At 42.4% G+C, this 26401-nt stretch overlaps 1 protein-coding gene across 4 annotated transcripts in view; it reads left to right on the top strand.

Moving 5' to 3' along the window:
• Window positions 1–26401, top strand: part of mao (monoamine oxidase) — a 192725-nt gene that overhangs the window by 46013 nt on the left and 120311 nt on the right. For 3 of the 4 annotated variants that reach the window (XM_059968275.1, XM_059968277.1, XM_059968276.1), the window contains one exon: window positions 24169–24263. In XM_059968275.1, coding sequence (XP_059824258.1) covers window positions 24169–24263 — 95 coding nt within the window. Of the gene's footprint in view, window positions 1–20647; window positions 20670–24168; window positions 24264–26401 lie in introns of those variants that run through there. The other variant, XM_059968278.1, reaches the window with a different exon arrangement.

The following is a 26401-nucleotide window of genomic DNA, read 5'->3' as shown; positions in this document are numbered from 1 at the left end:
CCCCCCCCCCCCCCCGTAGTTCAAAGACTGTGACTATCCATCACAACAGTGCCTTGGTTCCAAAAAAATAAATTACTGATTTAGATGATCATTCTTGTGCTTGTAAGACTGCTAAAAGAGGTCATGTAAAAGGCAAATTATTATTTTCCAAAAGAAAGGGGCACAAGATCTAAGACTTTAACAGAGGGTCAGTATTATCGTGACTCAGTTTATTTTTGACAGAATGTTGATTATATTAGAGAAGCCAGGATCATAATAGATTCCGGCATAGAAACCCTAGTGCAAGAAACAGGTGAGCAGTGGGGCACAAACAGTGTGTTGTGATCAGAAATATGGCACTCGGCATCTGTGCTCAGATTTGGCTTGGTGTTGAGGTGCTGAAAAAGCTGGCAGCAATCGATTTAAGCTGGGTAGCTGTGAAGATGTTGGGTGGAGATGGCATGAAACACTGGGGGCTTTGCTGTGATAGTCAGGGGCCTGCCTGGCCACTTGTTCTCGGAATGGAGTGTCCATTTCAGTCGTCTGATGTTGGGCGAACAATATAACCTGCCAAATGGTGTTGACTGGGTGTAACAAGGCCGCAGTGCTGGGACATGGGCTACAAGAAGGCCCTGATGTTGTTATCTATCCTGCCAGTGGATAGGGAGGATTTTGAAGGTGGCAGCATTTTCAGTATCTTTCAGTGCTTCCTCAAGGTAATCCACGTCTCGGAAACAGACAAAGGGCACAGATCACTGTTGTCCATTGGTGCCAGATTCTTCAGACCCTTTTCTTAACTGGGCCAAGGCAATAATGAAGTTTATCATCTCTTTCCTTCCTATTGAAGAAGACAGAGGTGAGGGGAGAGGGGTTTGCAACCATTATTGTGATGGTGGAGAGCTATTAGAGGCATTTTTGTGACCGTGGTAACAAGGGAAGAACCCTTTACTGTTATATTGTGAGCGTGGGTGGTATAGTTGGTGGAGAAGGAGGGATCAGGATGAGGTAAGAAGGGGCTGAAGCTTTTGCAGGATCTTATGGAGAGGAGAGAGAACACTGGGTGGTCGCGGTGGATGAGGAAAAGAGCACTTCACAAATTTCTGGTCACTGTTTGTCTGTTCCGATGGCAATTCTTGTCTGTTCCAAAATATTTTTTTTTATCAATGTGCTGTGAAGCACTGTTAAACTGTTAGATCTCATCAAGATTGCTCAGCATTTTGAACCTTGACCTCTGGTCAATGCCTTTCTGCATTTCTGCCTGCTGTGTCATTTAATGGATAACTCTACCCTAAATACATATTCAGGCATGTAACATGAGAATCAAACACTCTAATATAGCTGTTCAAACATTATTCAATGATTTTTTTATTAAAAGTATAACACTTTTCTTTAAACTGCAGTAAAATACTGTGGTATCATTGAACCAGACAGAAAGTTGTGTCGATACAAATTGTTTATAGAATGCAAGTTCAGAATTTGGGATGGGTCAAAGGTTTTGTTTATTATCTGACTCAAGTCCAATATTGTACATAATATATTGTGGATTCTCTCATAAATATTCTGCCTGAAAACAAATAAGACTTTGATCTGCCCTCACGAATAAAGAGTAGTTTATCACTCTGAGCAGTCAATTGCTTTGCTTAATTCCTACAGGATTTTAAAATTTTCCAGCCTCTATTTTCAGCTTCAAGTTGGGTTAAAAGGTTTTGTGCAGTAACTGAGCATATTGTACAAGGTCAAAAGCTAAAGACTATCTCACTGAAAGGAAATGTAGAAAAGGACAGTTAAATCCAATTATGGCCCACATTAATACTAATGATATCAGTTTAATTTAAAAGCAGGATCTCGAGTAAAAATCTCAAGATTACTGCAAAAGAGCAATGTGTTTTATTCCCTTTGACCTTGGATACAATTAGAGTGAGATATGGATGCCTGGTAATAGTGGGAGGGAAATATTGTGTCTCAGTTATATCCGTCTAACTAGCATTAACGTTTCAAGGCAAACGTACTTAGATTTAAAAGAATGTGGCTGCACTTAATACTGTGGTGATATTTGTCAACAGTAAAGTAACACCTGTTCAAATAGAACTTAAGCATACTGTGATTTTTAAAAAATCAAGTAAATTAAAGGAGTAGCGCTTATTTAGGGGAAATATGCGACCAAATGATGGAAGTTTAAGCAATAGGGCGATGAAGGGAGAGGTAAACAAGAAAAAGCTTTCAGTTAAGGGAGCTTCCGACTGAATGTATGTGAAAGCTTTTGGTAGTCAAAGAGATGAGAAATGTGACTGAAAACATCACTAAAAATACCTTTTATCTGGTAAATTATTTAAATTATCCCTGCAAACAGTGAAGGGACGAGTGATTGTGAGGTGAGTTTGGAGATTGAGCCAAGATGGTTTGTTCCAGAATTATTACCGTTGGAGTTCCAGTGCCTGTACAGCCAGCCTGTGAGCAAGATTCGGTCATTCTGGGTGCCGAGAAAAGAAGTCGAGCCCTGGGTAGAGAAGTTCAGATGCTTGTTCAACTGGCCCAGGAGCAATGTTGGATCACTCTGCTCACCGAGCTGTTTTGAAGAGCTTGAGAGTGGTTTCGGGTTGGGTGACGGAACCTGGGACTGGAGCAAGCTGCTGGGTAGCATGGTCTTGGCCTGATGCTCGGGACCTAGTACAAGGTACAATTTGCTGTTTATGCAATTTAAACTCTGGCCCAGATCAGAAGCGAGAGCCAATTTTGCTCGCTCTCTGCGATGTTCATTCCTCTCTATAGGGTGCAGAGTCTGTCACTGCTCCACTGTTAGTCCATTCAAATGCCGGCCCAGATAGACAGAAAAGACAGGGTGTCGGTCGGGACAAGAGCTGATTTCTCTCGTCCTCTGCGAAGGTCATCTCCATGGTGCTGAGACTATGAAGACTGCCCCAGCTGCTCTGCTCTGTGCCCGCTGATATGATGAACTGATAAGTGAGGCTTTCGGCCTGCCCTGGGCTACTCCAGAGTTCAGATCTGAGAATTCAATTTTGTTTCAAAATGCTGTTGTTGGCTTCAATTGTCTGGATGATTTGTATTTTTTTTCCTTTCTCTCTGCGCATCAGGTATTGATTTTTTATTTTTTTATTCTCTTTTTTTTCTTTAATTGGGTTCTTTCTGGTTTCTTGGTTTGTGGCTACCTGAGAGCAAGCAAATCTCAAGGTAATTTATACATGATTTGATAAATGAATCTTGGGGGGAAAAAGAGAAATATTATCAAGTCTGCCTTCAAATATGCTACTGTATGTGCAAAGTCTAAAAAAGGAGTCATTATTGGATGTGATGATAGGAAATATACTGGATTAAGACGGCTAAAAGCAGCGGTTTCTGTCTTTTGCAGTGTGGTTATTAATTGTTCAGCAATATTTTATTCTGAATCCAGATAACTGATTATTTTATCAAATGGTTTTGGATGTTGGAGGGACAGGACATGCACAAGCATGGCAAAAATTAGGCAATAGGTTGAAGGAAAACTATTTTATATGGTGAAGTGGAGCTTGGGGAAACGAAGTGTACCAATGGGAACATTAAAAATCTGTTTGGCTCTCTAGAAGGAAAACATAATCTTAAAAAAAAAAGGATCAATTTGGAACTAGTGAGACCATAAGATATAAGACATAGGAGCAGAATTGGGCCATTCAGCCCATCAAGTCTGCTCTGCCATTCCATCATGCCTGATCACAAATCCCACTCAATCCTATCCACATGCCTTCTCGCCATATCCTTTGATGCCCTGACCGATCAGGAAACTATCAACTTCTGCCTTAAATATACCCATGGACTTGGCCTCCACCACAGTCTGTGACACAGCATTCCACAGATTCACTACTCTCTGGCTAAAAAAATTCCTCCTTACTTCTGTACTAAAGGGTTGCCCCTTAATTTTGAGGCTGTGCCCTCTTGTTTTGGATACCCCCACCATAGGAAACATCCTCTCCATGGCCGCCCTATCTAGACCTTTCAACATTTGGAAGGTTTCAATGAGATTCCCCGCATTCTTCTAAATTTGAGTGAGTACAGGAGCAAAGCCACCAAATGCTCCTCATATATTAACTCCTTTATTCCCAGAATCACCCTTATGAACCTCCTCTGGACTCTCTCCAATGGCAGCACATCCTTTCTGAGGTATGGGGTCCAAAACTGTTGACAATACTCCAAGTGCGGCCTGACTAGTGTCTTGTGAAGGCTCAGCATTATCTCCTTGTTTTTGTATTCTATTCCCCTTGAAATAGATGCCAACATTGCATTTGCCTTTGCATCAGGATTAGCCTAATGCCACAGACTTAACCTGTAAATTAACCTTCTGGGACTCTTGCATGAGGACTCCCAAGTCCCTCTGCATCTCTGATGTTTTAACTTCCTCCCCATTTTGATAGAAGTCCACACTATTGTCCCCTTTTCCAAAATGCATTAATATACATTTCCCAACACTGTATTCTATCTGCCATTTTTTTGTCCATTCTTCCAACCTGTCGAAGTCCTGATGCATTTGCATTGCTTCCCCAGCACTACCTACCCCTCCACCTATCTTCGTATCATTTGAAAACTTTGCCACAATGCCATCAATTCCATTATCTAAATCATTGACAAACAATGTGAAAGGTTGTGGTCCCAATACTGACCCCTGAGGAACACCACAGGTCACTGGCAGTCAACCAGAAAAGACCCCTTTTATTCTACTCACCACCTCCTGCCTGTCATCCATTCTGCTATCCAAGCCAGTATCTTTCTTGTATAACACTATAGGATTTTATCTTGTTAAGCAGCCTCATGTGTGGCAAATAATAATACGTAATTACATAACTACGTAATAATAACGCCTTCTGAAAATCCAAGTATATGACATCCACTGTTTCTCCTTTGTCCACCCTGCTTGTTACTTCCTCGAAGAACTCATCTGCCCCAGAGGAAAATTACAGGCAGTGATGAAATGACAAATGTTAGAAGATTTGGATTCAAATTACATTTGAATTGTATTTACAACAGTAAGTTCATTTATATATTATCCTTTTATGCAGCAAAAATACCACAGTGATGTACTTTCTTGTACTTTCTTCAGAAGTTACCTAGGGTTACACAAAGCTCTCTGTTTTTCTAAGTTCTATGTACCTATCCAGGAGTCTTTTTAAAGACCCTATCGTATCCACCTCCGCCATCGTCACTGGCAACCCATTCCACTCTCTTGAGGGGAGGGAAAGAAAACTTGCCCCTAACATCTCCTCTGTACCTACTTCCAAGCGCCTTGTGCTAGCCATTTCAGCCTGGGGAAAAAGCCTCTGACTATCCACTTCATCAATGCCTCTCATCATCTTGTGCACCTCTGTCAGGTCACCTCTCACTCTCTTGCTGCTCCAAGGAGAAAAAGCCGAGTTCACTCAACCTATTCTCATAAGGCATGCTCCCCAATCCAGGCAACATCCTTGTAAATCACCTCTGCACTCTTTCTGTAGTTTCCACATCCTTCCTATAGTGAGGTGACCAGAACTGAGCACAGTACTCCAAGTGGGGTCTGACTAGGGTCTGATGTAGCTGCAACATTAACTATTGGTTCTGGAACTCAATCCCACGGTTGATGAAGGCCATTGCACCATGTGCCTCCTTAATCACAGTCAACTTGCGCAGCAGCTTTGAGTGTCCTATGGGCTCAGACCCCAAGATTCCTCTGATTCTCCACACTGCCAAGAGTCTTACCATTAATACCATATTCTGCCATCATATTTGACCTATCAAAATGAACCACTTCCCTCTTATCTGGGTTGAACTCCACCCACCACTTCTCAGCCCAGTTTTGCATCCTATCAATGTCCCGCTGTAACCTCTGACAGCCCTCCACACTATCCACAACACCTCCAACCTTTGTGTCATCAGCAAATTTACTAACCCATCCCTCCACTTCCTCATCCAAGTCATTTATAAAAATCATGATGAGAAGAGGTCCCAGAACAGATCCCTGAGGCACACCTCTGGTCACCAGCCTTCGTGCAGAATATGACCCGTCTACAACCACTCTTTGCCTTCCGTGGGTGAGCCAATTCTGGATCCACAAAGCAAGGTCTCCTTGGATCCCATGCCTCCTTACTTTCTCAATAAGCCTTGCATGGGGTACCTTATCAAATGCCTTGCTGAAATCCATATCCACTACATCTACTACTTTACCTTCATCAATGTGTTTAGTCACATACTCAAAAAATTCAATCCGCCTCATAAGGTATGACCTGCCTTTGACAAAGCCAAGTTGACTATTCCTAATCATACTTTGCCACTCCAAATGTTCATGAGTCCTGTCTCTCAGGATCTTTTCCATCAAGTTACCAACCACTGAAGTAAGACTCACTAGTCTATAATGTCCTGGGCTATCTCTACTCCCTTTCTTGAATAAGGGAACAACATCTGCAACCCTCCAGTCCTCCAGTACCTCTCCCGTCCCCATTGATGATACAAGGATCATTGCCAAAGGCTCAGCAATCTCCTCCCTCGCTTCCCACAGTAGCCTGGGGTACACCTCGTCTGGCTCCAGAAACTTATCCAACTTGTCCCTTTCCAAAAGCTCCAGCACATCCTCTTTCTTAATGTCTATATGCTCAAGCTTTTCAATCCACTGTAAGTCATCCCTACAATCGCCAAAATACTTTTCCATTGTGAATACTGAAGCAAAGTATTTATTAAGTTCCTCTGCTATCTCCTCTGGTTCCATACACACTTTTCCACTGTCACACTTTGTTGGTCCTATTCTCTCATCTTATCCTCTTGCTCTTCACATATTATTAGAATGCCTTGGGGTTTTCCTTAATCCTGTCCACCAAGGCTTTCTCATGGTCCTTTCAGGCTCTCCTAATTTAATTCTTAAGCTCCTTTCTGTGAGCTTTATAATCTTCTAGATCTCTATCATTACTTAGTTTTTTTAACCTTTCATAAACTTTTCTTCTTGACTAGATTTTCAACAGCCTTTGTACACCATGGTTCCTGTACCCTACCATCACTTCCCTATCTCATTGGAATGTACCTATGCAAATCGCCACTCAAATATCTGCTGAACATTTACCACACTTCTGCTGTAGATTTCCCTGAGGACATCTGTTCCAATCTATGTCTCCCAAGTTCCTGCCTGATAGTTTCATATTTCCCCTTACTCCAATTAAATGCTTTCCTAACTTGTCTGTTCCTATCCCTCTCCAATGCTATGGTAAAGGAGATAGAATTGTGATCACTATCTCCAAAATGCTCTCCCACTGAGAGACCTGACACCTGACCTAGTACATTTCCCAATACCAGATCAAGTACAGCCTCTCCCCTTGCAGTCTTATCTATATATTGTGTCAGGAAACCTTCCTGAACACACCTAATAAACTCCAGCCCATCTTAAACCCCTTGCTCTAGGGAGATACCAATCAACATTTGGGAAATTAAAATCTCTTATCATGACGACCCTGTTATTATACACCTTTGCAGGATCTATCTCCCTATCTGCTCCTCAATGTGTCTGTTACTGTAGGGTGGTCTATAAAAACAGACAGTAGAGTTATTGACCCCTTCCTGTTTCTAACTTCCACCCACAGAGACTCAGTAGCCAATCTGTCCATGACTTCCTTCTTTTCTGCAGCTGTGACACTATCCCTGATCAACAGTGCCACACCCCACCTCCTTTGCCTCCCTCCCTGTCTTTTCTGAAAGATCTAAAGCCCAGCACTCTAAGTAACCATTCCCTGTCCTTGAGCCATCCAAGTCCCTGTAATGGCCACAACATCATAATTCCAAGTACTGGTCCACATTCTAAGCTCATCCAGTTTGTTCATAATATTCCTTGCATTACAATAGACACATCTCAAACCATTGGTCTGAGTGCATCCTTTCACTATCACCTGCTCATCATCCCTCTCACACCTGTTTCCAAGCTTTCTGTTTGTGAGTCAACAGCTCCTTCCTCTGTCTTTTCAGTTCAGTTCCTACCACCTAGAAATTCTAGTTTAAACTCTCCGCAGTAGACTTGGCAAACCTCCCTGCCAGTATATTGGTCCCCCTGGGATTCAAGTGCAACCTGTACATTTTGTACAGGTCATACCTGCCCCAAAAGAGGTCCCAAGGATGCAGAAGTCTGAATCCCTGTCCCCTGCTCCAATCCCTCAGCTGCACATATATCCTTCACCTCATTCTATTCCTATACTCACTGTCACGTGGCATAGGCAGTAACCCAAGATTATTACCTTTCGAGATACTGTTTCTCAACTTCCTTCCTAACTCCCTGTAGTCTGTCTTCAGGACCTCCTCCCATTTCCTACCTATGTCGTTGGTATTAATATGTACCACGACCTCTGGTTTTTCACCTTCCCACTTCAGGATATCGGGAACAGGAGCAGAAACATCCCAGACTCTGGCATCTGGGAGGCAAACTACCATCAGAGTTTCTTTCCTGCATCCACAGAATCACCTATCTGACCCCCTAACTATAGAGTCCCCTATCACTGCTACCTTCCTCTTCCTTTCCCTACCCTTCTGAGCCACAGGGCCAGACTCTGTGCCAGAGGCATGACCACTGTCGCTTCCCCCATGTAGGCCGTCCCCCCAAACAGTACTCAAACAGGAGTACTTGTTGCTAAGCGGAACAGCCACAGGGGTACTCTCTAGTTTCCGACTCTTGCCCTACCCTCTCCTGACTGTTACCCACTTATCTGTCTCTTGAGGCCCCGGGGTGACTATGTGCTCCTCTCTATCACCTTACTCTCCCTGACTAGACGACGGTCATCAAACTGCATCTGCATTTCACTAACCCATTCCCTAAGGAGCTGCAGCTCAACGCACCCGGCACAGATGTGGCCGTCAGGGAGGCTGGGAGTCTCCCAGACTTCCCACATCTGACACCCGGTGCAGTACGTACATACTTCCTGTTTCAGTGCTATACAAGTAACTTACTCGACCTGTCATCACCAAAGCCCTCCTACTCTGTTTACCTCTACTCGGTCGCCTGCTCTATAAAGCTGTCTTCTTTTTACATCTTCCCGCTGGTCTGCCTACTGACGTGCATGCACCTGCACAGTCTTGCCTCAGTCAGATTGACGAGAAGGTGGGGTGAGAGATGGGAATGGAAGCAAAATCAAGATAACAACAATTGTTATAAAATGCCTTCTTTATCTGGGACGTGCATATTGGACTTGAGGAGCACTGTTTCAGAGCCAGAAAAGCAAAATGTTGTCTGAGCAAAATGTTGACGTCGGGTGTCAGTAGAGGTTTGAAATGGCTCAGAATGAACTTTGTGTATTTGGGCTCAGACTCTAATCATGGAATTATCGCTAAGTTTAGAAATATTCCTTGATCAAGCTGGTCTGAGGGCAGATATGCCTTGTATCTGTTCCCTCAGCTTTATGATATTCTAGTGAGGGAAGTTCAGACCTTTTCATTTAAATAAGATTGCATGAAAAAGGTAAATGTTTGTTTGCTTTATTCATTATTTTAGGTAATTAAAATGTATACCACATTATCATCCAGATCATTAATATAGACAGCAAGCAACAATGGACCCAACACCAATCCCGTGGCACACCACAAGTCCAAAGCTTCCAGTCAGAGAAGCAACCATCCCCAAAACGTCGTCACTACCTCCTCCTATAGATGCTGTCTGGCCTGCTGAGTTCTGCCAGCATTGTGTGTTTTTATTTATTTCCGGCATCTGAAGATTCACTCGTGTTGCCTTTCCATCCACTCTGGCTTCTCTTGTGAAGCCTGTGTCAAATCCAATTTACTCTCTATCATCGCAAGTTCCTGTTTTAGTCAACAGAGACTCATTGCCAGAGACCTGTCTGCTTGATCATCCCCACCCCCACCCCCAGCAGTACCCAAACCTGTTGTTGAGGGGAATGGGCACAGTGGTAGTCTGCACTGGCTGCTTATCCCCGTTCCCTCTCCTGACTGTCACCCAGTTTCCTGTGTCCTGCACCATGGTTGTAACTACCTCCCCAGCATGTCCTGTCAGCTAACTCCTCAGCCTCCCAAATGACCCAGAGTTCATCCACTTCCAGCTCCAACACTGGCAGGCAGTGACTAGTGGGGTACCGCAAGGCTCAGTGCTGGGACCCCAGTTGTTTACAATATATATTCATGATTTAGATGAGGGAATTAAATGCAGCATCTCCAAGTTTGCGGATGACACGAAGCTGGGCGGTGGTGTTAGCTGTGAGAAGGATGCTAAGAGGATGCAGGGTGACTTGGATAGGTTAGGTGAGTGGGCAAATTCATGGCAGATGCAATTTAATGTGGATAAATGTGAGGTTATCCACTTTGGTTGCAAGAACAGGAAAACAGATTATTATCTGAATGGTGGCCGATTAGGGAAGGGGGAGGTGCAACGAGACCTGGGTGTCATTGTACACCAGTCATTGACAGTGGGTATGCAGGTACAGCAGGCGGTGAAAAAGGTGAATATTATGTGGCATTCATAGCAAGAGGATTCGAGTACAGGAGCAGGGAGGTTCTACTGCAGTTGCACAAGGCCTTGGTGAGACCATACCTGGAGTATTGTGTGCAGTTTTGGTCCCCTAATCTGAGGAAAGACATTCTTGCCATAGAGGGAGTACAGGGAAGGTTCACCAGATTGATTCCTGGGATGGCAGGACTTTCATATAAAGAAAGACTGGATTGACTAGGCTTATACTCACTGGAATTTAGAAGATTGAGGGGGGATCTTATTGAAATGTTTAAAATTCTAAAGGGATTGGACAGGCTAGATGCAAGAAGATTGTTTCAGATGTTGGGGAAGTCCATAACGAGGGGTCACAGTTTAAGGATAAAGGGGAAGCCTTTTAGGACCGAGATGAGGAAAAACTTCTTCACACAGAGAGTGGTGAATCTGTGGAATTCTCTGCCACAGGAAACAGTTGTGGCCGGTTCATTGGCTATATTTAAGAGGAAGTTAGATATGGCCCTTGTGGCTAAAGGGATCGGGGTTATGGAGAGAAAGCAGGTACAGGGTTCTGAGTTGGATGATCAGCCATGATCATACTGAATGGTGGTGCAGGCTCGGAGGGCCGAATGGCCTAGTCCTGCACCTATTTTCTATGTTTCTATGTTAACATGGTCTGTTGGAAGCTGTAGCTGGGTGCACTTCTTGCAGGTGTAGTTGTCAAGGACCCTGGAGGTCTCCCTGCCTTCCCACATCCCAGTATTCTGTCTGGCGTCCTTAATGTACAATAAGAGTGAATAAATAACAAAAAAAAACCCTCTCCTTGCAGTCTATTTAACGAAACTGTTCTTGAAATTTTGTAATTGTTTTTGCCTCAATCATCTGCTCTGGTACTTTGTTCCACACTCTCTGTGTGTAAAGCTTGACCCTCAGTTGCCTCTGTTGCCTCTGTCCCCTCTCACCTATGTCCTGTAGTTTTAGATTCCCCTTCCATGAGGAAAAAATACTGTGACTACCTGCTGTTTCTAGGCTCATCATAATTTCATAAACCTCCGTAAAGTCAGCCTCCTTCACTCTGAGAGAACAATCCAGCCTCTTCAATCACTCCTCAAAACTCAAGCATTACCTCCCCCTCCCCATCCAGCAACATCCTTGAGTGTGTTCTGCACTCTCCCTAGCTTAATACCACGGCTCTGAGTCAAAATAAAATCTTGCCTCCTTGCATACTTAAATAATTAAAAATTATTTATTGTAGAGTGCCATTTTTGAGGGTCATCAAATATATTGAAGAGGTTGGTAGTCTGGACACATTGAAACATTTGGGATAAGCAGGGAAAGTGGTTTTGAGGTAGAAAATGTGCTGTTCTGCCTGAATAGTAATACTCAATCTTTAGTGTCTAATACCGTTTAGAAAAGGCTAATTGTTATTCCAGTGCCTCGCTATCTATTCATGTCATATATTGTTTCTGCTCGAGATTTTCCGGACTCTTGTTAACAGAAACTGACTTTTCTCCCAGTCAAGCTGATGAATGTTTGGGAGTGGCCTTAACTTTTGACAACCCTACTAAGAGTGCTTTCCAGATGTAACCATCTTATTTCTGTGTTGGGTGGATTTTACATCAAAGACAGCTCTGAAGATTATGCTAAAGAGTTTGACCCTCTTGCTTTCTTTACAAGCCTGGCAATTATCCCCGCAGTGCATTTTTTTCCTCTACTGGAAGCCTTCTCACAGCTCCATTCCTCTCTGTTGTTCATTTATTTCAAGTGCACATGAACAGAAGGCACATTCCAATCCAGGTTGTCCGATGGGAAAAATTTCCATGAAAATTTAGATATGGATACCATTTACTTTATGCTTGGACTTTAGTTGGTTAACTTAATCTGTATGTAGACTGTATATGGGGAAGGAATAGATCACTGAAAGCTAGAGAGCAGTTAAGATTCAATTCAGACTGACAACCCCAAAGAATTAATAAATAATGTTGAGAGGGTCAGTACTGTCAGGATTAATTTTTCAATTTTGGGAAGCTAATGACATTTTCTTTTACTGCAACAATAAATGCAATAACAAATCTGTTAGTGCTCAGTGATTACCAGGCTCTTAAAGTAATTTCCAGTGATTGATAGTTTCAGAGAAAGACAGGAGGAAAAATAGGCTTTTGAAATGCAGACCGTTTTTCTTTATATAAACGATTGTTCCAGAAATGTTACTTCGCTTGTTGAAAGAATTGCTAGACTTCAGAATACTTGTCTCATCCTTTTTAATTGTTTCATTGTACAATCAATAAAAAAGAAAAAAACAGAACCATCAGTTTTAATATGAATATTGAATTGACTAATGAACTGATTCATAATATTATAAAGGACTGTACATGAGGTTTATGGTCTCCTTGCAGTACTTTCAGTAATATATGAAATAGGGGCATTTAAGAGACTTGGGATGAAGACAAATGGAGGATTATGTGGGACGGAAGGATTAGACTGATCTTGGAGTAGTATAAAGGATTGGCAGGACATTGTGAGCCAGGGAGTCTGTACTGTGCTGTACTGTTCTATGTAATTTCATGCTTCTGCATAATCTGGGATTACTTTTGAATAATGTTGCAGGTAAATTGGTTACCCTGCAGGCCTAATCAGAGAAAAGTTGGGTGAATAGAGGAAATGGTGGCAGCTTCTTCCAATAAAAGTTGGCAATTTCTCCAGAAAATTTTACATTTATTGATCTTAAGTTACATCTATTGATTTTCTGCTTTCTTTCCAATTAATTTTGCATTTTGTGGAAGTCGTTCCCACCGCTGGAAGTATTGGTCTTCCTGCCGGACAAGTCTTTGATTGGAGGCTTCTGCTTTTTCTTCACTGGGTTCTCTGTAGGAAGATCAGTACCATAATCCTATCAATATTTCTTATGCTTCAAAAATTGCTTTAATACTAGCTAAACCTTTGTTTTAATTACATCTTTCCTAATAGTAGGACTGGAATGAATACTGGGGACTGGGTCCAAGAAGGAGAGACTAGAGAATGGAGTGTGAGAAACCAAAGTGGTATGTTGGCAGGTTGGTACTCACGTAGTCATACAGCATGGAAATGAGTCCCTTAGCCCCGCTGGGCCATGCTGAAGAAAGGGAGGCCAACAGATGAAGCTTTAGTGCTGGAATGAACGAGTAGGCGATGAAAAGTTGGCAAATGTGTGATAATGTTAAAATTCCCTAATCGTGTTGTCTCACAAAACAATTTTAGACAAATCTAATGAGTAAGTAATCTAGCTGGGAATTGCAGCTGCGACTGCATGCTATGATGGAGTAGCTCCAACAATGAAAATATGTGGGTCAGCTTATATCACATCACTGTCGTAATAGTCCTTGACGAAAGATCCACCCAATGAAGTAATATGCAAGTTAGGTCTGCAGAACCCTCATTAGATTTGTCAAAGATGAGTTCCATTTTGTGGCACAACTTAGTCAGGGAACATTAACATAATAACACTCATTGAAAACTTTTTGATACCTACTAACTTTGAGCGAGGTGATCTGTAATTTCAGTACTCCTTCTCCCTTCTTGCTTGAATGCTAGAATTGTGTGTGTGTCTTGCTTTATCAGGTTACATTTACTTCCTTTTAACTTTCTGATTTGGAGTGGAACTTTTTCAAAGTAATACTTCTATCCCTGATGTAGCCTTCCCACACTTATGCTGCTGTATACTGTGCAGTTGTGTGTAACTTACTCAATACTTTTGAGGAGAAAGTATCAAACGTTGCTCATGGGTCTCACCCCATTGGACAAGGCAACATCTTGTGCAAGGAGCCAGAGGTGTGGCCCTGATGGCCCTCTGTTGCTGATACAACAGAGGTGATGTTGGAGGCATATTAGCTACTAATGTGACTTGTGACCTTTTACACAATTCTCAAGTGTTATTGTGGGCTGTTTAATCCAGTGCTTTGACTAATGAGCTATGCCTAACTTTTACATCCTTTTCTCTAAATCTATTAAAGTGAGAGGGGAGGAGATGCAGGATTTTGATTAAGAGGAACAGATAATGAGAATGACACCATATAGGGAGATGAAAGGAATGAATTTTCATGGGTAATAACTACACTTTGCTCCAGGGACCTGTGTGAAATTCGTCTGGATGGAAAACCAAAGTTGTTTGTTGTATCCACGACCTTTACACATTTTTTCAGTAACTTGAAGGGAAAGATCTGCGTGCATTCACTTTCTGAGCAGAAATTGAAGTGAGACAATCTGTGTTTGGAGAAGTGGGGAGGGGTGGATGGATGTGGCAAGGCATCAGTTTGAAGATAAAAATACAAGCTCACATTTTACCATGACTGACTTTTGTAACTTGATGTTGTCATCAAGAGGTTTGGATTTTGAGACTTGTCAACATGGGGCTTAACTCTTGTTTTAAGAGCAGTGTCAGGCATTTGCTGAGAGCTTTCTAATTTTGTTCCAGTATCTACAGGAGCTCCTGGCAGCTGTCAACATAAGACTGAAGTTCCTACATTTGCCATGGAGATTTTATTACAAGTGTTGCTGCTTTCTTTTAGCATGCCCTTACCTTTTTTTGAATATGTTTATGCAGACCTGTCCTTAGGAAAAACCCTGATACAACAAATAAACTTCCTGTACATTTAATCACACTAATCCTGGGCAAAGCTGAGAAAACCTGCCTGCACTTCCTTTCCAACTTCATGGAGAATATATGAGAATTCACAATTGATGCAGAAGAAATACTAGTTAGGTTCAATATTCTAATAAATTTGCTTGCAGATAGAGGGAATCAAAAATGACATTGAATCGGGTATCTGTGACACGGCTTGACTGTGACAAAAACCGTTGGTTGGCGTTGTGAAGATAAAATTGAAACTAGTTGCAAAGCAACAAGATTTGGAAGCTACAGTGAATGGGATACAATTACCATTGGCAGACTGATGTCCAGGTTAGCAGTCATCACTGTTGGTTGTGAAATGATAGTTGGCTTCCTTAATGCTATCATTCACCCAAGCTTTAGAAAGCTTGGGAAATCAAAGTCCTAACCATATCTGGCTCACAGTTTGGGTGCAATTACAAAGGAACTGTTAATGGGTTGATCACTTAGTAATTTAGTAATTTAAGACCCTATCTCACTGCAGATTTATCAACTGAGAATTTTTTGAATGAGCTAATTGTATGTGGTTTGTCTTTTATGAGGCTCACAGGCTTTTGGAGCTCAATAAAATAGCTGTAGGGAGACTGTTGTGGTAAGATTTTAAGTCATGGACTCACAGAAAATTACAGCACAGAACAGGCCTGTTGGCCCATTTAGTCCAGCCAAACTATTAATCTGTCTTGTCCCATCAACCTGCAGTTTGCCTTTAGCCCTCCATACCCCTACCAATCATGTACCTATCCAAATTTCTCCTGAATATTGAAATCAAACTCAAATCGACCACTTCCACTGGCAGCTTGTTCCACACTCTCAGTGAACAAGTTCCCCTTAAACATTTTCACCCTTCACCCATAACCTATGACCTCTTGTTCCAGTCTCACCCAACCTCGGTAGAGAAAGCCTGCTTGCATTTACGCTATTTATACCCCTTATAATTTTGTGTACCTCTACCAAATCACCCCTCATCCTCCTATACTTCAGGGAATAAAGTCCTAACCTATTCAACCTACGAAGTCCCTGTAAGTCGGACCCTCGAGCCTTGGTAACTTCCTTGTAAATTTTCTCTGTATTCTTTCAATCTTATTGGCACTTTCTGTAGCTAGATGGCCAGAGCTACACACACTACTCCAAATCAGGCCTCACCAATGTCTTGTACAACATCCCATTTCCTGTACTCGATACAGAATCAGAATCAGGTTTATTATCACCAGCATGTGACGTGAAACTTATTAACTTAGCAGCAGCAGTTCAGTGAAATACATAATATAAAAGAAAAAATAAATAAACAAATCTTGTTCAGTATACTTTATGCCATATACATATATTGAAATAGATTAAAATCGTGCAAAAAGCAGAAATACAATTTTTTTAAAAAAAAAATGAGGTAGTGTCCAAGGGTTCAATGTCCATTTAGGAATCGGATGGCAGAGGGGAAGAAGCTGTTCCTGAATTGCTGAGTGTGTGCTTTCAGGCTTCTGTACCTCCTACCTGATGGTAACAGTGAGAAAAGGGCATGTGCTGGGTGCTGGAGGTCCTTAATAATGGCTGCTGCCTTTCTGAGACACCGCTCCCTGATGATGTCCTGGGTACTTTGTAGGCTAGTACCCAAGATGGAGCCAACTAAATTTAAAATCCTCTGCAGCTTCTTTTAGTCCTGTGCAGTAGCGCCCCCCCCCCACCCCATACCAGACAGTGATGCAGCCTGACAGAATGCTTTCCACGGTACAGCTATAAATGTTTTTGACTGTATTTGTTGACATACCAAATCTTTTCAGACTCCTAGTAAAATATAGCTGCTGTCTTGCCTTCTTTATAACTGCATCGATATGTTGGGACCATGTTAGATCCTCAGAGATCTTGAACGTGAAGCTGCTCACTCTCTACACTTCTGATCTCTCTGAGGATTGGTATATGTTCCTTCTGGAAGTCCACGATCAGCTCTTTCGTCTTACTGACATTGAGTACCAGGTTGTTGCTGCAGCACCACTCCACTAGTTAACATATCTCACTCCTGTACACCCTCTCATCACCACCTGAGATTCTACCAACAATGATTGTATCATCAGCAAATTTATAGATGGTATTTGAGCTTTGCCTAGCCCGGGGGTCGGCAACCCGCGGCTCCGGAGCCACATGTGGCTCTTTTACGTCTGTGCTGCGGCTCCCTGTTGCTTTGGGAAATAATTGGTTGTGGCGACCCTTTTCCTGGCACATCCGAACCGACTCACAATTAGATAGCCTACGGGAGTTTGCGAGCACAGAGCTTTGGAGCCTCTGCGCCATGGGGGGGGGGGGTGCAGGTTGAGGGAGGCTTAAAAGTGAGGCTGAAGATTTCGAATAAAGTTTTTTCCTTCGACTGCAGTTACCGACTCCGTGTCGTAATTTTAGCGCTGCGTGTAGCACACCGCTACATGGTCAGTATTTAATTAAAATGTATTTTATGTTAGTTTGTTAGTTTTTGAAATGTAAATCTAAATTTGAAGATTATGGTGATCTTGTACAATCTAAATAAGACGTTGTGGCGACCCATTTCCTGACACATCCGAACCGGCTCACAATTAGCCAGCGTTCAGGCTAAGGGAGATAGCCTACGGGGGTTTGTGAGTACGTGTCTTTTGCAGCATCCGCGCCCATGGGGGGCGGGTTGAGGGAGGCTTAAAAGCAAGGCTGTTTAGTTCGAATAAAGCTATCTTTGACTGCAGTTTACTGACTGCGTGTAGCACACCGCTACAACGTGTTTTTATCGCTGGCTGTCCAGAGGGGAGGTGCTGAAACGCTTTGTCGCGTGTCTGGAAGAAGTGAAAACTTTCCTGGGCAGCAAAGGGCTCAACTTTCCTGAGCTGGAACAGCCAGAGTGGCTGGAAAAGCTACACTTCATGGTAGACATGACAGCGCACCTGAACACGCTGAACACAGCTCTTCAACGGGGTAAAGACGTACAGCCCTGCACATGTTGGAGGATGTTTTGGCATTCGAGCGCAAGTTGACGTTGCTTGCCAGAGATTTACAGAAAGGCACATTGTCTCACTTCCCCAATTTGAGAGAGTTCAAACAAGGTCACGACATGATAAATTCGGAGTATTTACATTCTGCAATCATCGCAATGCAAACATCGTTTGGGAAACGCTTCTGTGAGTTCAGAGAGGAAAAAAACACATTATCCTTCCCGGTCACTCCCCTAAGCATCGATCCATCCTTACTGAATACGACTGCATTGTCAGGTGTGAGTCAACCTGAACAAGTATGATAAATATTTTAATTGCCTATTATTTAACGTATATTCATATGTTTTCATTGTTCAGTGAAATAGTCCTTTTATTTTTCAGGTTGACAGCTGGCTGAGGTTATTTTTGGTTTGCTGCTGGCGGCAAATTTAAGTTTGGCGTTTTTCATAAATACAAGAAGGACTCAAATAGACGTTGAGTATTTTACTTAAAAGTAACCTTCAACCCAACGTCTTTTTTTCGGAGTTCAAAATGTTTTTGTTGCATGCAGAAATGTAATTTCGTTTTCTCTGCAGGAGTTCATCAATTTCATAAATGCAACACATTATAGTTTGTTTATACATAGCATAAAGGCAAAACAAAACGTTGTATGCAGTGTTATTTCATTTTAAATGTCAAACGGGTTTTGCGGCTCCCAGTGTTTTCTTTTCTGTGGGAAACGGGTCCAAGTGGCTCTTTCAGTGGTAAAGGTTGCTGACCCCTGGCCTAGCCACACAGTCATGTGTATATAGAGAGTAGAGCAGTGGGCTAAGCACACACCCCTGAGGTGCACCAGTGTTAATAGTCAGCAAGGAGGATATATTATCACCAATCCGCGCAGACTATGTTCTTCCGGTTAGGAAGTCAAGGATCCAATTGCAGAGGGAGGTACAGAGGCCCAGGTTCTGCAACTTCTTGATCAGGATTGTGGGAATGATGGTATAGCTGAGCTATAGTCGATGAACAGCATCCTGACGTAGGTGTTTGTGTTGTCCAGATGGTCCAAAGTCATGCGGAGAGCCATTGAGATTGTGTCTGCCGTTGACCTATTGTGGTGATAGGCAAATTGCAATGGGTCCAGGTCCTTGCTGAGGCAGGAGTTCAGTCTGGTCAAGACAAATCTCTCAAAGCTGTCTTTCATTGTTGTCGATGTGGGTGCTACTAGGCAATAGTCATTAAGGCAGCTCACATTATTCTTCTTAGGCACTGGTATAATTGTTGCCTTTTTGAAGCAAGTGGGAACTTCCACCCATAGCATTGAGAGGTTGAAAATGTCCTTGAATACTCCCATTTTTGGTTGGCACAGGTTTTCAGAGCCTTTCCAGGTACTCCATTGGGACCCTCTGCCTTGTGAGGGTTCACCCTCTTTAAAGACAGCCTAACATCGGCCTCTGAGACAGAGATCAGAGGGTCATCAGGTGCAGCAGGGATCTTCACAGCTGTAGTTGTGTTCTCCCGTTCAAAGCGTGCATAGAAGGTGTTGAGTTCATCTGGTAGTGAAGCATTGCTGCCATTCATGCTATTGGGTTTCACTTTGTAGGAAGTAATGTCTTGTAAGCCCTGCCAGAGTTGTCGTGCATCCGAAGTTGCCTCCAACCTAAGTCAAAATGGTCTCTTTGTCCTTGAAATAGCCCACTGTAAATCAAACTTGGTTTTCTGATACAGACCTGGGTTACCAGATTTGAATGCCACAGATCTAGCCTTCAGAAGACGACGTACCTCCTGGTTCATCCACTGCTTTGGTTTGGGAATGTGCAGTAAAGTACATTGATTTATGAAGGACAATGTGCCAAAAGCTCTCTTTATGACTGTCTACTTGCGATTCCATTTTCAAGGAACTATGAACCTGTATTCCCAGATCCCATTGTGCTGCCACACTTGTCAGTGTTCTACTGCCCAACGTGCAAGTCCTACCCTCCTCTGTCCTCCCAAAGTGGAACGCTCTCACTTATCCGCATTAAATTCCATCTGCCGTTTTTCCGGCTGATTCGGATCCCACTGCAAGCTTTCCTTGCCGTCCACTACATCACCAATCTTGGTGTCATCTGTAAATTTGCGGATCCAGTTACATCATGAAGGATCCCTCCTTTGTTACTCATGGATTCGCATCAGAGAGGAGGCTGTGTAGTGTCTATGCCATTCCACCAGACTCAAAAAGACAGTCACTTTACCAAGCAGCAAGACTGATCAACAGCTCCATCCACTTACTCATCCCTCCACAGCTCCAACTTCCCCTACTTTATCATTTCCTATCAGTCACCTTGCGTACAGACGCTCCTGTGCCTAGTGTTAATTTATGGACGTACAATTAATCTATGTGTATGAGCTATCTTGTGTATTTGTAAATAGTGTGTTTTTATTATGATTGTTTTCTTTATATTATGTTTCTTTTTGTGCTGCGTTGCCCCAGAGTAACAATTATTTTGTTCTCCTTTGCAATTGTGTACTGGAAATGACATTGAACAATCTTGAATCTTAAATTTTGATCTTGAATCGGTTCGTTGATATAGATAAGAAACAGCATTGGACCCAGCACTGATCCGTGCAGTACACCACTTGTGACAGGGCTCCAGTGAGAGGGACAACCATCCACTGCCATGCAGCCATTGTCTAATTCAATTTGCCACCTCAAGCTGAATGCCAGGTGATTGAACTTGCGTTCGGCCTCCCATGCAAGATCTTGTTTTATTTTAGTTTTGTACTCACTCCACTCCAAACAATTGCCCCTCCCTCTCCCCTCCCCTGCCAACTTTGGATACTGGTGACCTGTACACACAAGAGTTAATGTAATTTGTGTGAATCTTGGGCATGTACATGTACTTATTCTGAATCAGAATCAGGTTTAATATCACCAGCATATGTGGTGAAATTTGTTGTTTTGGAGCAGCAGTACATTGCAATACACAGCAGTAAAACTATAAATGACAGTAAGTATATATAAAATAAATTCGATAAGTAGTGCAAAAAGCAAGGTGGGAAAAGTACTGAGGGAGTGTTCATGGTTTCATTGTCCATTCAGAAATCTGATGGCAGAAGCTGTTCTTGAAATATTGATTGTGTGTCTTCAGGCTTTTTGATTTCTTGTGTTTAAATCCACACTGCAAAGAAAATGAAGACTAAACAGTCAGATCAACAGGTTCCTGAACCTCCTCACTGACGGTAGCAATGAAAAGAGGATATGTCCTGGATGATGGGGGTCTTCAGTGATGAATGCCATCTTTTCGAGCATTACCTTTTTGAAGGTGTTCTGGATGCTGTGGAGGCTAGTGCCCGCGATGGAGCTGGCTGAATTTACAACTTTCTGTGGCATTTTTTCTAATCCTATGCAGTGGCCTCTCCATGCCAGACAGTAATGTTAGAATGCACTCCACGGTACATCTGCAGAAACTTGCGAGCGTCTTAGGTGACATAAAAAATCTTCCCAAACTCCCAATGAAATATATCCACTGTCATACCTTCTTTGTAATTGCATCAGTATGTTGGGTCCAGGATAGATCCTCAGAGATGTTGACAGCCAGGAATTTGAAACTGCTCACCCTTTCCACTGTTAATCTTTCAATGATGACTGGTGTGCATTCCCTCGACTTGCCTTTCCTGAAGACCACAATCAATTCCTTGGTCTTGCATTGAGTGCAAGGCTGTTTCTTCAACACTACTCAATCAACTGATCTTTCTCACCTCCTCATCATCATCGGAAACTTTGCCAACAATAGTTATGTTGTTGGTAAATTTGATAGGTTCCATTTGAGCTATGCCAAGCCACACAGTCATGGGTGTAGAGGGACTACAGCAGTGGGCTAAGCACACATCCTTGAGGCATGCCAGTGTTGATTGTCAGTTTCCAAACTGCATGGACTGTACTCTCCCGCATAGGAAGTCGAGGATCCAGTTGCAGAGAGAGGTATAGAAGCCCAGGTTTTGGAGCTTTTGGTTAGAACTGAGGTTAAGGAAAATAAGTAAGCTGTTAGTCACTGCAGAATAAAATTTGAAGATCTGTTTCATTATTTCTTCTTGCTTTCAGGCCCTGGACTTAACAGGAGACTGTTTTGGTTGGAAATGATAATCTTGAGCCTTTAAGAATTTTTAGCAAAATATTGATCTAGAATAAGATACTCCTTAAAAATAAGGAGTACTTTGCAGTCTCTAATAATAAAAGCAATCTGCCATTTCAGTTTTTACCCGGCTATCTGCATGGTATTTGTAACCATAGCAACAGCCAAAGGTGCCAAGCTGCATGATTACATATCCAGCCTTCCTTCATAGCTGCCATGTAATCGCCAGCATGAGTATAAGCTGCCTTTTATTTGCTGCAGATCTTCTTGTTATCTTCATTGTTCAGTATGTAATCATCATTATTCACTGCATGAAAAAAATCAGGTAGAGTAAGTAATTCCTTCATCTCAAATGTGTTTTCTCAAATACCATTATATTCTTTATTCAGTGCAATTAATTAACAAAGTAATTAATGATTCAGAGCCAAATTACTAATTTGCCCTGGGCACCAAAACACAAGAAGAATGTGATGTTTTAACAGCTGTACAAGGCTCACCTGGGAAGAACAGCCTTACAGCTGCCCTGAGTTTTGTCATTAATGCTCTATGCATTGCAAGGCCTCCTGGATACAAATTCCTTTCTGTGGGGGTTGCTGCAGACTTACTGAGGTTCATAGCGGACTGACTTCTCATTTGAATTTACAGGAGTTCCCATCTGCATCACATGTTGAGCCAAGTTGGCAAAAAAACAGCCAATGTCTGATGTTTGTGATTTCTGTGTTCATGTGAAAGTCCTGAGCTTTCTGATAGTTTGCAGGGCTGTTGTGAATGAATACAATTCTCAAAAAGGTGCATGTCATTAATAAACAGTTTATATAACTTGAACTTAGTATAAACAAATATTAACTTCATTATCCTGGATATTAAACTAAGTTGAAAAATAATTTGCAACCAGTCTACAAACAGTGGATGAAGTTGTCTGGGAGAAAAATTCAAGATTCAAATACATTTATTATACAACCTTAGATTTGCTTGCTCAAAGGTAGCCACGCAGCAAGAAACCTGAAAGAACCCAATTAATGGGAAAAAGAATAGAAGTAAAAATAAAAGATCAACACTCGATGCCCAAGAGAAAGGGAAAAAAAAACGCAAATCATGCAAACAATTGAAGCGAACAACAGAATTCCGATCGAAAATTGAGTCCTCGAATCCGATCCCTGGAGTAGGCCCAAAGCCTCACTTATCAGTTCATCATATTAGCAGACACAGAGCACAGAAGCCAGGGCAGTCGTCATAGCCTCAGCACATGGAGATGACCATCACGGAGAACAAGCGAAATCCGTTCTGGGTCCGACCAGCATCCTGACTTTTCAATCTACCTGGGCTGGCGTTTAAATTGACCAAACAACAGAACAGTGAAAGGCTCCAGTTCCCTGGAGAGATGAGTGAAGATTGCAGACAATGAGCGAAATCGGCTCTTGCCTCCAATCTGGGCTGAAATTTAAGTCTAAGCAATGTATCTTCCTCACAAACAAGAGAAAATGTGCAGTTGCTGGAAATCCAAGCAGTACATACAAAATGCTGGAGGAACTCAGCAGGCCAGGCAGCATCTATGGAAAAGAGTACAGTTGATGTTTCAGGCTGAAACCTGGACTGGGTGACCCCATCCATTATCCATACTCTTCTGAGATTGTCAGTGGTTGCATAAGCAGGGCTTGTATATGAGCAGCTGGTGCATATTGCAACCATGACCACCTGCTTCTGTGGCTTCACATGACCCTGGACTGTGGGAAGAATTCATCTGATGCTATAACCCATAAAGAGAATATTTAACACAGTGTCGTTCTATACTTTCTTGATGAATCAATATTTCTCATTATCTTGAATTTTCACCATTGATACAATCTCAGATGTTGCTTTTATAAAATTTTTGATCCATGTTTTGGTGACAACAGCGCTAATTCCTCCAGCTTGAATATACTGATCAACTGTTCTGCCATCAATAGATGCAGATGGAAGTGAGGGCTTCTGCTATGCTTAATGTGCTTTTATTTAAATGACCCATAACTGCTTGTTTATGTGGTTCAACATATTAAACTCATTCTTAGTTTCTGTCTGAAGCTTTATTTATTTATTTTTTTAATCCCTTAGGTCTTTCAGCAGCCAGATTGCTGACAGAATCTGGGCAGAAAGTGGTGGTACTGGAGGCCCGCGACAGGGTTGGAGGCAGGACCTTCACAACCAGAGTGAGTATGCAAGACGGCAAGCTGATTCCCCAGCAGGAATAAGCCAACAATATTGGTCTGAGTTTTTAAGTTTATTTTCAACGGAAGAAAATTCATTGATGGTAATCCGTGGTGTGATCTAAACAATAAGAATATCTTTACACACTTGTGGCCATTTTATTAGGTACGTCCTGTACCTAATAAAGTGGCCGCTGAGCGTAGGTTCATGGTCTTCTGCTGCTGTAGCCCATCCACTTCTAGGCTTGACATGTGCGTTCAGAAATACTTTCCTGCACACCACTGTTGTTACACATGCTTATCTGAGTTACTGTCGTCTTCCTGTCAGCTTGAACCAGTCTGGCCATTCCCCGCCGACCTGTCTCATTAACAAGGCATTTCTGCCCACAGACCCGTGGCTCACTGGATACTATTTTGTCTCTCATACCATCCTCTGTAAACGTTAGAGACAAAATCCTAGAAGATCAGCAGTTCCTGAGATACTCAAACCACCTGAAAAACAACTGTACCTCTTGACCTTGTCTGCGTGCTTTGATGCATTGAGTTGTTGCCGTGTGCTTGGCCGATTAGATATTTGTATTAACGAGTAGGTTCATTTGTGTACTTAATAAATTGACCCTGAGTGTATAAATTAGAAGTAATGACCGACTTGAAATGCATTACATTTTGTCTATATACTTGTTAAGTCTTGAGCTTTGGGACTGTTCGTTTATTATTGTAACGAATGAAGGCTCTACAAGCCTCCTATCCAGTATGATCACAATACAAGTTCCTGTATTGATTAAAAAAGTGTACTATCTCTGTAGTAGAAGCACCTCACTGATATCAGTCTGTTGCACACAAGCGTTTTAGTCCATTTTTCTTACAACAGTGAGGTATCACATTTGCATCACAGTCAGGTATGGAAACACCAATGCCCAGCAACAGAAAAGACTACAGAAAGTGGTGGATAAAGCCCCCTGGCATCACTGGAAAAGCCCTCCCCACCACTGGGAACATTTACATGAAGTGCTGCCACAAGGAAGTCCATCATCAAAGACCCCACCATCCAGCCCTCTTCCCACTTCTACCATTGGGAAGGCAGCACTGAAGCCTTAGGTCCCACACCACTAGGTTCAGGAACAGTTGTTACCTTAGGGCCATGGCTCCTGAACAGGCATGGATAACTTCACTCACCACTACTCTGAGCTAATTCTCTGACCTACAGACTCAATTTCAAAGATTCTTGATAACTCGCGTTTCCATGACCATGATTTTCTTGGCGAATTTTTCGACAGAAGCGATTTGCTATTACCTTCTGGGCAGTGTCTTTACAAGATGGGTGACCCCAGCCATTATCAGTGCTCTTCAGAGATTGTCTGCCGGGCGACAGTGGACACATAACCAAGACTGCACCAGCTGCTCATATACCATCCACCTCCTGCTCCTATGGCTCCATGTGACCCTGATTGGGTGGGGGGTGGTGGCTAAACAAGTGCTACATCTTGCCCAAGGGTGACCTGCAGACTAATGAAGGGAAGGAGCACCTTACACCTCCTTTTGTAGAGACGTATCTCCACCCAAGAACTATATTCCTAGTATTATTTTTATTTGCACGGTTTGTCTTTTGAGTATTGTCAGTCTTTTTTATTTATAGTTTGCATTTTTCCTGCAAGTGCTTGCAAGAAAGTGAATCTTGTTACGTACCCCGTAACTGGGTGTCTGACCAGCAGAGAAAGAAGAATCCGTTGGAGTCTGGTAGTACCAAACTAAAGGTGTTTATTAGTAAACTACACAATACAATATCAAAAATGCAAATATACATATAAAACAAGTTAGCAGTAATAAACCTAAAAGTGCGGGAATAATAATAATCAATAATAAACAAGCTCTATTGATGTCTAGGGGTAAATGAATTGTCAGAGGAAAGTCTAGAGTTCAGTTCATAAATGCTGATGCAGTTATGGTTGTTGTATTGAAATTGTTGGGGAGAGAGAGAGAGCGAGCGAGATGTAACAGCAACAGCTGTGGCAGGCAAACCTTTTGTGGCTTTCTTAATCCGTTGTGTCGTTGTGGCCATTCAGTTATGACCCCTCTGTTCTTCAGCTAGACTGTTCTTCTGTGGTGGACTCGTCACTCTCGCATGAGTGGACACACACACA

The sequence above is a fragment of the Hypanus sabinus genome, chromosome 4, assembly GCF_030144855.1.
Source record: "Hypanus sabinus isolate sHypSab1 chromosome 4, sHypSab1.hap1, whole genome shotgun sequence".
Taxonomy (NCBI): Eukaryota; Metazoa; Chordata; class Chondrichthyes; order Myliobatiformes; family Dasyatidae; genus Hypanus; species Hypanus sabinus.
The sequence above is the reverse complement of the archived record's forward strand: the minus strand, read 5'-3'. Positions and strand labels throughout refer to the sequence as shown.